The sequence below is a fragment of the Piliocolobus tephrosceles genome, chromosome 16, assembly GCF_002776525.5.
Source record: "Piliocolobus tephrosceles isolate RC106 chromosome 16, ASM277652v3, whole genome shotgun sequence".
Taxonomy (NCBI): domain Eukaryota; kingdom Metazoa; phylum Chordata; class Mammalia; order Primates; family Cercopithecidae; genus Piliocolobus; species Piliocolobus tephrosceles.
The window spans coordinates 76,814,036-76,825,026 of NC_045449.1; the positions used below are offsets into that span (position 1 = coordinate 76,814,036).

The following is a 10,991-nucleotide window of genomic DNA, read 5'->3' on the forward strand; positions in this document are numbered from 1 at the left end:
GGTCCTGATCCCTGGCCCCTGGCCCTGATCTCTGATCCCCGGCCCTGCTCTCTGGTCTCAGAACAAGGGAGGGATGGGCTTTTCCTTTCCTCCAGGAGCTCCCCATCCAGGCTGCGGCCTCATGCACTTCTGAATCCTGAGGCTGCTCGGCCACGGTTTAAGGATGATAAGATCCTGAAATCAGGCCGGATGTGGTGGCTCCTGCCTGTGATCCCAGTGCTTTGGGAGGCTGAGGCGAGCGGATCACTTGAGGCCAGGAGTTTGAGACTAGCCTGGCCAACATGGTGAAACCCTGTCTTTACAAAAATACAAAAATTAGCCGGGTGTGGTGGCGGGTGCCTGTAGTCCCAGCCACTCGGGAGGCTGAAGCAGGAGAATCGCCTGAACCCAGGAGGCTGACACCAGTGCACTCCAGCCTGGGAGAGAGAGAGAGAGACTCTGTCTCAAAAAAAAAAAAAACCTTAAATTAGTGTTTCCCATGGAACATCTTCTGTTTACCATTTCCCACACAGCTTCCTGCAGGCCCCAGCGACGGCCACGCTTCCTGGCAGCACCTGCTTGGAGCTGTACCCACTGCCATCGGTGTCCCAGAGATTAATTATGGGGGAGCTGCAGGCTGAGAGCCTGCCCCACCCTGGGAAAACACGGCTCTGCCCCATCTGCACCCCAGAGACCTGGACAATGAGGGACCACCCAGGCCGGGGTCCAACGTAGCGGGGCAGTGGGGACCCTGGTGTGGCCCCGTGAGCTGTGGAATGCCTGACCCTGTTGTCCCGATGAGGAAGCCGAGGCTCAGAGCAGGACAGACGAACTTGGTCCCTGTCACAAGAGTAGGAGGTGGAGGCTAAATCTTAAGTCACTGGCCTGGGGTCTCTGGACACCCCAGGAACCCTGTGCCAGGACCCTCCACTGGTCTCTGTGTCCAGTCTCCCTGCAACTAGAGACCAGCATGGGCAAATGTGGCCAGCTCTCTGCTGGTGACACCCCAGCCCTCGGCTCCTCAGTCCCCACAGGGAGGCAGAGGCTAGAGCCGGCCCGGTCTGGACATGGACACTTTCAGGTGCACCCTGACAGGGAGGACGGTGACACAGATGCCTGCAGGTGCACCCCCATGGGGAGGACGGGGACACAGATGCCTGCAGGTGCACCCTGACGGGGAGGACGGGGACGCGGACGCCTGCAGGTGCACCCTGACGGGGAGGACGGGGACGCAGACGCCTGCAGGTGCACCGCGGTGAGAAGAATGGGCTCTTCTTCCTCTATTGTCCCAGAGACAGCTCTGCAAACAGCTTCCGTGTCCTGTGCTTTCCCACACACAGCTTTTAAACCAGGATGGTCACCTGGAGCCACTGCAGGTCAGGTACAGATGCCCGGGGCATCCACAGCCTTCACGCAGAAGCCCCCCGCTTTCAGCAAAACAACTGAGATGCTGGCGGGTGCCAGGAGGGGCACCGGGAGGACCCCCGGGGCAGGGGTTTCCTAACTCTCCAGAGCCCCAGAGGCATGGCAGAGCGGAGGGTGCCCAGTGTGCGGAGCCCACACACAGAAGACAGGGCCCCAAGCCCGGGGGAGGGACCCGATTCCCGCCTCTCGGCCCTTACCTGACCTCCCTCGTCAAAGGGGCCCACGTGGGAAAACCACGCCCGCGAACAGAACCAGGTGGGCATGATCACCGTTGGACCATTTGCGGTGAAAACCTAGGAGCAATGAACATTGACAGAGTTAGCAGAAAAGAACAGCTTGTCACAAACAACCTACAGTTTATTTCCGCAAAGTATCATGAGAAAGTGACAGATGAATCTGTGTCCTTTCTCCACAGGGACAGGGACTCAAGGGGACGTGTGTGGGCCCCACGGCTGAGAGATGAGGGGAGGAGGCAAAGGGAGACCAGCGGCCAAACCCAGTCCCACCTGCAGGCCTCACCAAAAGGACTCCTCTCTGCTTCTGATAGATGGAAAAGTTTTCTGTGAAAATCCAAAGTAAACACGCTACTTTTAATCAGGAGAAAAACATGAAATAGCATAAAAGGATATGGAGAATAATGAGATAACTTGGATGAAACACATGAGTCCTAGAAAGATGTAAACCATGAAAACTGACTCAAAAAGAAATAGAAAATATGAATCACTAATAAGCAAGCGGCAAGAGAAGACCCCACAAAGAAAAGCCCAGCGCCAGACAGCGTCCCTGAATTCTACCAAATGTGCAAAGTAGCTGGGACGACAGGTGCACACCACCATGCCTGGCCATTTTTCTACATTTCTTTTGTAGAGACGGGGTCTCACTGTGCTGCTCAGGCTGGTCTTAAACTCCTGGCCTCAAGCGATCCTCCCAGCTCAGCCTCCCAAAGTGCTAGGATCACAGGTGTGAGCCACCATGCCTGGCTCCACGGAAGAGTCTAAAATGTATACGGAAACACAAAGGACTTAGAAGAGCCAAAACAATTTTGAAAACCATGAACGAAGTTGGAGAAGTTTCATGACTAGGTTTCAAGATTTACCATAAAGCTATGGTAATCAAGGTTGACTGGTATCAGCTTACGGGCAGACACAGCTAAACGGAACACAAGAGAGACCATAAGCAGAGCCGCCTGGCTGGGGTTTGATGTTTGCTGAAGATGTCAAGGGCGTCAGTGGGGGAAATGAGAGATGGCACAGGACCCACTGAGGTCCTTACAAACAACGGCCTCAACCCTCGCCTCGGGCTCCAAACGCAAACTCCCAACCTCAGACCGGACCTCAGTGAGCTGAACACAAAAGAGGCCACAAGCTCATCCAGGAGAACATTCGTGATTACGGGGTAGGCAGAAGTTTCTCAGGTAACACAGGAGGCTCAAATCAGCAGAAGAAACGGATAAACCAGATGCCGTCAAAGCCAAATCTTTGGTTCTTTGAAAGAACCTGCAGAGAAAATGAAGAGATAATCCAGGCCGGGAGAAAGCATTTGCGATACGTGCATTTCACTGAGGACGCACGTTCAGCGAACACTAAGAACCCTCAGCACCCATTAAGAAGAAGACAGGCAATGGGTTAAAAACACGCGAGAGGTTGAAAACACTTCCTCAGACGTAAACGATTAGGTCGTGAAAACAGGCTCTACGTGACTGGTCATCGGTGAAATGAGCTTTCGGCGGGAACGTCCACCCAACAACCTCATCTTAACTTTGCATCTGCAAAGACCTTGTTTCCAAATAACGCCACATTCTGAGGTTGGGGGTGAGGACACCAACATATCTTTTTGGGGGACACCATTGAGCCCACGACATTTTCACTCATTAGCACTTTCATCTTCTTTCTTGGGTGGCTAAGGTGGTGACGTTTTCGTATCACCGACACTGAGATTACGCCAGCATCTGAGTACGTCCCTGAAGTGCTGTGTGTGTGAGCACGCACAGCGGGTGGAGAAACAGCGGCTGAGAACCTCGTCTCACGGTGGATCCCTTTAAAGCCCAAAGACTTTCTGGTTCTCGTCCATCCTGAGGAAGCCGGCTGGTTAAGACGGGCCCACGTCAGCACCGTGGTCCTCACCTGGGCTGATGTGCCCCCAGGAAACATGTGGCAATGTTTGGAGACGTTCTGGGCTGTCACACTGTGCGGGTGGGGGTGCTACGTACACCTGTTTGTAGATTCCAGAGATGGAGAAGCAAAATTCTAACTGCAATGAAATACCACTGCGCCCTCCAGGACTGTTACAGTTTTAAAAACTGAAATACTGCACAGTGACCCACACCTGCCATCCCAGTCCTTTGGGAGGCTGAGGCGGGAGAATCGCTTGAGCCCAGGACTATGAGACCAGCCTGGGCAACTCTACAAAGAATAATAATAATAAATTAGCTGGGCATGGTGACGCTCGCCTGTAGGCCCAGCCACTCAGGAGGCTGAGGCGGGAGGGTCCTTTGAGCTCCAGAAGTCAAGGCTGCCGTGAGCTGTGATCGCACCATGGCACCCACTCCAGCCTGGGCGACAGAGGGAGACCCTGTCTCTTAAAATATAAAAAGTAAAAATAAAAATAAACACTGACAACACCAAGTAAAAATCTCACATCATGCTGAAGGGAAGGAAAACAGCACAGCCACGTTGCAGAGCAGAGCAGGGTCTTAGAGGTAAACACAGACTTCCACGCAGCCAGCCAGTCCCGTCCTGGACATTCACCCAAGAAAAATGCAGACACGTCCGTCCAGCACCGTCCGTGTGTGTTCACGGCAGCTCCATGCACAGTAGCCCCAAATGTCCATCAACAGTGAACAGATAAGCCCTGTGGTGCCCGTACCGTGAGTCCAGTGGAGTCCTCACCAGCACCCCATGGAACAAACTGCCGGTCAGGGCAGCGGGATGTCTGGCGACAGTGAAGGGAGGCAGTCACGCGTGCACATGGTGTGACTCCACTTACATGAAATCCAAAAGAGTGGGAATTCTAACCGAACCTGCAGGGACAGACGTCACACCTGTGGGCACCTGAAGCTGGGGGTGCCTGGGCCTGACGGCAAAGGCATAGCCTTAACATTTGTTTTGTTGGCCGGGCGCGGTGGCTCATGTCTGTAATCCCAGAACTTTCGGAGGCCGAGGCAGGCGGATCACCTGAGGTCAGGAGTTCGAGACCAGCCTGGCCAACAGGGAGAAGCCCCGTCTTTACAAAAAATACAAAATTAGCCAGGCGTGGTGGCTCACATCTGTAATCCCACCACTTTGGGAGGCTGAGGTTGGTGGATCACCTGAGGTCAGGAGTTCGAGACCAGCCGGGCCAACACGGTGAAACCCCGTCTCTACAGAAAATATAAAAATTGGTCGGGCGCAGTGGCAGGTGCCTGTAGTCCCAGCTACTTGGGAGGCTGAGGCAGGAGAATCACTTGAACCCAGGAGGCGGAGCTTGCAGTGAGTTGAGATTGTGCCACTGCACTCCAGCCTGCGTGACAGAGCGAGACTCCGTCTCAAAAAAACAAAACAAAAAACAAAAAAGAAAAGAAAATTTATTTTGTTTTGTTTTGAGACAGTCTCGCTCTGTCGCCCAGGCTGGAGTGCAGTGGCTCAATCTCTACTCACTGCAGCCTCCGCCTCCCAAGTAGCTGGGACTACAGGTGTTCACCACCACGCCTGGCTGATTTTTGTATTTTTAGTAGAGATAGGGTTTTGCTATGTTGTCCAGGCTGCTCTTGAACTCCTGGCCTCAAGTGATTCACCTGCCTCAGTCTCCCGAAGTGCTGGGATTACAGACGTCAGCCACTGCCCTGGCCGAAATAAAAATTTTAAAGCCCGGTGTGATGGTGCACACGCCAGTGGTCCCAGCACGGAGGCTGAGGTGCAGTTTGAGCCTCGCCTGAGGCCAGGAGTTTGAGGCTACAGTGTGCTGTGCTGATACCAGCCTGGGCAATATAGCAAGACTCCATCTTTTAATTTCTTTTTTTTTTAATGCAGAGTCTTGCTGTTACCCAGGCTGGAGTGCAGTGGCGTGATCACAGCTCACTGCAGCCTCCACCTCCGTGGCTCAAGCGCTCCTCCTGCCTCAGTCTCCTGAGAAGATGGGACTACAGGTGTGGACCAGCACAACTTGCTAAGTTTTGTATTTTTTGTTGAGATGGGGTTTCACCGTGTTGCCCAGGCTGGTCTTGAACTCCTGAGCTCAAGCGATCCACCCACCTTGGCCTCCCAAAGCTGTGGGACTTTGGGCGTGAGTCACCGTGCCTGGCCAAAAATTTTTTACAAAAATCTTTGCTATCACCAAGGAAACTCTCGGAATGAACGTTTTAAAATGAAATAACGCAGTTCTATGGGATAATTTTGAGCATCCTACATTCTGCACGTCAAAGCTTTGGTGCCTCTGCGTTGTGACGGGCGGGTGCCTGCCAGACGGGTGGCCCCCGGGACGTCAGGAAGAGCCCTGAGGGGGTCCTGGAAGCCAGGCCAGCCAAGGCCACAGCACCTGGTGCCAGCTCCAGGCAGGGGGCTTGGCATGTCAGTGGATACCACACGGGCCCCAAGGCCCCTGAGAGGCTGCCATTCCCAGCAAATGTGAAACATCTGCCCCGACAAATACAGCCTTCCCTCAACCATCAGAAAAACGGATTTCACGATTACAAAGCAACAATTTAGCTTCCTGTTTTCAACTTCTGCTTGCCAAAACATCCAGAAGCATTTTCTGGCAGGTTTACTCTGCAGCCGGACACCTGGAGCTTCCGCCGTTTGCACGGTGGTGAGGCCGACCTGAAAAACCAAACCCAGGTCCTCTGCGCCCAGTGTGGCCGCGACGCGAGGCCTCTGCGCCCAGTGTGGCCGCGACGCGAGGCCTCTGCGCCCAGTGTGGCCGCGACGCGAGGCCTCTGCGCCCCGTGTGGCCGTGCCCTGGTCACATGTGGCTGAAGCCCCTGAGCTGTGGCAGGTCCTCACTGAGGTGAGCTGTGTGTGGGAATACACAGGGCATTCCGGAGACTTGGTATAAAACAAGAAGGTAAAACATCACTGACAGGACATTCGGCTCACGGTTCTGGTTGGGGGAATGTCCAAGACTGGGCAGCTGCCTTTGGGAGGGCCTCAGGCTGCTTTCACCCAGGGTGGAGAGCGGAAGGGGTGTGGTGTGTGCAGAGAGCACATGGCAAGGGAGGATGCAGGAGAGAAACCAAGGCAGCGGGTCCGTTCCACAGCCCGGCCTCGTGGGGCGCAGTGTGTTCCCGCGAGGGCTCACCCAGCGCGGCGGGAGGTGTTCATCTGTGCACGAGGGGTCCCCTTGAGACCCCAGCACCTCCCACACGGCCATGCTGGGGTCAAACGTCAATGGTTCTTGGGGAAAAACCACAGCAATTACACCCAGGCCGGTCTGTGCTTCCACCGGACAGAACCACGCATCTGTCGGCAAACAACTCAATCCATCCTTTAGTGAGAACGACCCCGAAACGAGGGCACAAGGACGTGACGGACACGGCGAGGACAGAGCGGGGACACGGGCTCCACCGGCTCCAGGGAGGGGCTCGGTCAGCGGAGGGCACCAGGGGCTGCGCCTGGACCGCCAGGCGCCCGGCGAGTCCTCCAGGCACGGGCAAGCGCCGGGGTGGGGGCAGCTCCGTGGCGGCGACGGGGGCCTCCGAGTAGGAAACCAAGGCGAGGACCAGCAGAAACCAAGGCTGGGAAGGAGGCGTGGGGGCTACGCTGCCCTCCGTCCTGACCACACCACACTCCAGGGGCCAGAGGGACCTGGGGCTGTGGGCGGGAGGAAGGGGCTGGAGAGTTCTGGAACCCTCCCCTGAAGGAGGGGGCCCTGTGTCATGCACGGCACAGAGCTCTGACGCCTTCGTGTGCTCCCGCGGCTGCCAGCGTGGGCAGGGCCAGGTGCACAGCCTTGGGACCACCACCCACTCACAGGCCCAGGCCTGGGGGTCACACTGGACAGGAAATGGAAGCACAGACGCTGCACCGAGACCAAAGGAACTGAAAGGAGAAAACGGCAAGTCCACAACGAAAGCTGGAGACGCCTTGATGGTCCGTTAATAGGAGGACACAAAGCAGACAGGACCCTGACGATTTAAAACACCTGTGACCATCTGGGTACCCCTGCCAGTCGCAGAAGACCCAACCCAAATGGCAGAACAGCTATTCCTGTCCCGGGAGTGCGGCCCAGTCCGGCAGACAGACCGCTCGAGGGGCCTGCCTACTCGTCCAGCCCCCGGGGAACCGAGGCTCAGGGAATTCGCCGTAAACAGGTCCTGCCCCCACCCAACCGTGCCAGGCCTGCGACGACCGCGGTGTGAACTCGCACTGTGGGCAGGCGGCTCACAGCTGGGCTTGCAGGTGTCTGAGAGCAGGACCCCAGATCCCCTTCCCCAGCCCCGTACAAGCTTCTGCTGACCACCCTCCATGGCGCCAAACACTCTGGCCAGGTCTGTGCGCTTCCCCTCCGAAGCCGGAACAGAAAGGGCCACGACCAGTGACCCTCTGAAGGTGTTTGCAGGGCTCGGCAACCCCACAGAACTGACTTCCAAGAGTGTCTGCAGCCAAACCAAGCCACCCTGTTGACTCAAACACTGCTTTCGTTAGAGGAAGTGACCCCTGAGGAAAGAGCGATTCGCACTTCAAAACGTCGCCGGCAGACACAGCCGAATGTGAGTCACTCTGCGGCAGGACGCGGCGCAGGGCCGGGGGATGACCCGAGACACTCTGGGTGTCAATCACATGCCAGTGGCTACAGGGCCTGGTTGGCGCAGCCCGGCCAGCACCACGTCCCAGCACGCGAAGCCTCACTGGGCAGCACAGTGCTGCTGGGCGGTCATGTCCGCGTCTTCTCTTGGTAGGAACCACTTCGGAGCTAGGCAAGCACTGCGCTGCTCAAAGCCCCGGGTGCTCCATGCACACCCGGACCCCAGGGGCCTCCCGTGGCACCGCCAGGCTGCCACCTTCTGTGCACACCGGGCGCAGGGGCCGGCCCGGCTCCAGGCACGGGGTCTGGAGGTGACCACTTCCTTTGGCTGGGACAGGGCGTGCTGCCCGTGTGTGCATATATCTGTGAACGAGAGAGGAAGAGCGTGCACCCGCAGTGGGGGGACACAGAGAGGAAGAGTGCGCACACGCGGTGGGGGGGACACAGCTGCCTCCAGGCATGGGTACTGGGTCTGGTGCTGTGTGCAGTGTGTGCGTGCACGTGTGTGTGTGGGCAGCGTGTGCATTCATGTGTGTGTGCTTCTGCATGTACATATGTGCCCATGTGTGCAGGCAGCGTGTGCGTGTGTGCGGGCCCGGGAGTGGAACAGGACCCTCGACCCTTGACCCTTGACCTTCAACCGCCCCTCGAACTGCATGCGTGACCTCCCCACCACGAACTGGGGTTTCCTCCTCAACACTTGCCCTGAATCACCCCCCGACACACTGGGGAAAGCCGATGTTTCAGTTCTGGCTCCGACAGGAAGGGCCCTGGGTCTCGAGGTGGCTCGGAGGTGGCCAACAGTGCGGGGGTGCGGGGCCGGCCCGGCCAGCTCTGGGAAGGAGGGTGGGGTCCTGCCCTTGACTCTCCCCTTCCTTCTCCAACCAAGGTCTAGTGAAACTCAAGTTAATTCTCAGCAAGCACTTTTTAATGATTAAATCCCAGGACTGGAAAATTTTAAAACAAATTAAAAACACAAGAAAAATCCTGTGAAAATCTTCCCTAAAGTGAGAGAATATGCACAAGACACAGCTTTTAACGTGGTTTTTTTTCACTTAAAATATCTGTCCTGATGGTAAACATATTTACATATTTTTTCTCTTAAATAAATACTTACTTCAAATAAATATAAAATATAAAGATCCCCCCAAATTATAATAGCCCTTGCAAAAAAGACACATTTGGCCTGGCGTGGTGGCTGACACCTGTAATCCCAGCACTTTGGGAGGCCGAGGTCAGGAGTCTGAGACCAGCCTGGCCAGCCTGGTGAAACCCTGTCTTTACTAAAAATACAAAAATTATCCAGGCTTGGTGGTGTGCGTCTGTAATCCCAGCCACTCAGGGGGCTGAGGCAGGAGAATTGCTTGAACCCGGAAGGTGGAGGTTGCAGTGAGCCGAGACTGTGCCACTGTACTCAGCCCGGGTGATAGAGGGAGCCTCCAATCCAAAAAAAAAAAAAAAAAAAGAAAAAAAGAAAAAGACTTATTTAGGGTTTTGCACACAGAACTGGGAAAAGGGAAGACACTGGGACACTCAGCGCAGATGCCATGGGGCGTGGCGGGCATGTCCCGTTCTTGGTGGACTGGGCCGAGAAGGGAGGGCCCAGCCATGCCCTGCTGAGGAGCCAGGTTTCCGCCGCTGAGCCTTACTGCTGTGTGGGGGGCTGGACAAAGCAGGGACCGTTCTGTGTTTACACTCAGCCCTGCAATGGCGCAGCGCTCCAAGAAACGCACGTGGCTGCTGCGGCCCTGCCAGTCTGCAGAGCATCGTGTCTTTTCTGCAGGACGAGGCCCAGGCCACGTGAATCTGAGCTCGTTTACATCAAGGATTTGAGCGTTGTGGATTTGGTATCTATGGGGAGTCCCGGAACCAATCCCAGGTGGATACCGAGGGACGACTGCACAAAAACTAACTGAGAACGAATCAAAGACCTAAAAACAAGAGCAGAAACTACAAAACTCTCAGAAAAACAGGCGTACGTGTTCTTCGGATATGACGTCAAATGCACAAGCAACCAAGGGAAAAAGAGTGTTAAGCGGGAGGTCGCCAGGATGCAAACTTGGTGCTTCAGAGGGCACTCTCAGTGCAGCGGAAAGATGCCACAGCATGAGAAAAAATATTTGCAAGTTATAGCTCCGATAGGGCTCTGGTATCCAAAATCTATAAAGAAATCCTACAACACAACAAACAAAAAAGACAAAAATCCAGTTTAAAAAAGGGCAAAAGCCATGAATAGACAGATCCGCAAAGACCACACACGGCCGAGGACATGGAACGGGCTCTGCGTCACGAGTCATCAAGGAAACAAAAACCAAGACACAGGAGACCCACTTCATGGGCGTCAGGATGGCTATGATGAAAAATAAAACAAAAATCTACAAAGTAACACGTGTTGACCAGGATGTAGAGAGATGGGTCCCTTTGGGCACTGCTGAGGTGAAAGTGAAACGGGGCAGCTGCTGTGGAGATGGTTTGGCTGTTCCTCAAGAAGCTGAATTACACACAGCCAGCAACTCCGCGCAGTCGACACCCAAGAGAACGGAGAAGACGGCTCAACAGAAAATACACAACAACGTTCACAGCAGTGCTGTTCACCACAAGGTAGAAATGGCCCAGCGTCTAGCCAGATACGAATGGATCAACCACACAGACATGCACACGCACCTGCATGCGCACCCACACGCACACTCATCACACCCTCACGCACACCTGCCACACCCTCAAGCGCACCCGCAACACCCGCACACACACCCTCACGCGCACCCACCACACCCACACGCACACCCACACGCACACCCACACACACACCCTCACGCACACCTGCACACACACCCACACGTACACCCGCCACACCCACATGCACACTCATC

General features: G+C 55.4%; 1 protein-coding gene across 13 annotated transcripts in view; it reads right to left on the reverse strand.

The window, feature by feature from the left end:
• B3GNTL1 (UDP-GlcNAc:betaGal beta-1,3-N-acetylglucosaminyltransferase like 1) overlaps positions 1–10,991 on the reverse strand; it is a 127,379-nt gene that overhangs the window by 25,840 nt on the left and 90,548 nt on the right. For all 13 annotated transcript variants that reach the window (XR_002726734.1, XM_023194090.1, XM_023194089.1 and 10 more), the window contains one exon: positions 1,602–1,697. Coding sequence is in view for 12 of the 13 variants with exons in the window: in XM_023194090.1 (XP_023049858.1) it covers positions 1,602–1,697 (96 nt within the window). In the remaining variant the exon portion in view is untranslated. The remainder of the gene's footprint in view (positions 1–1,601; positions 1,698–10,991) is intronic.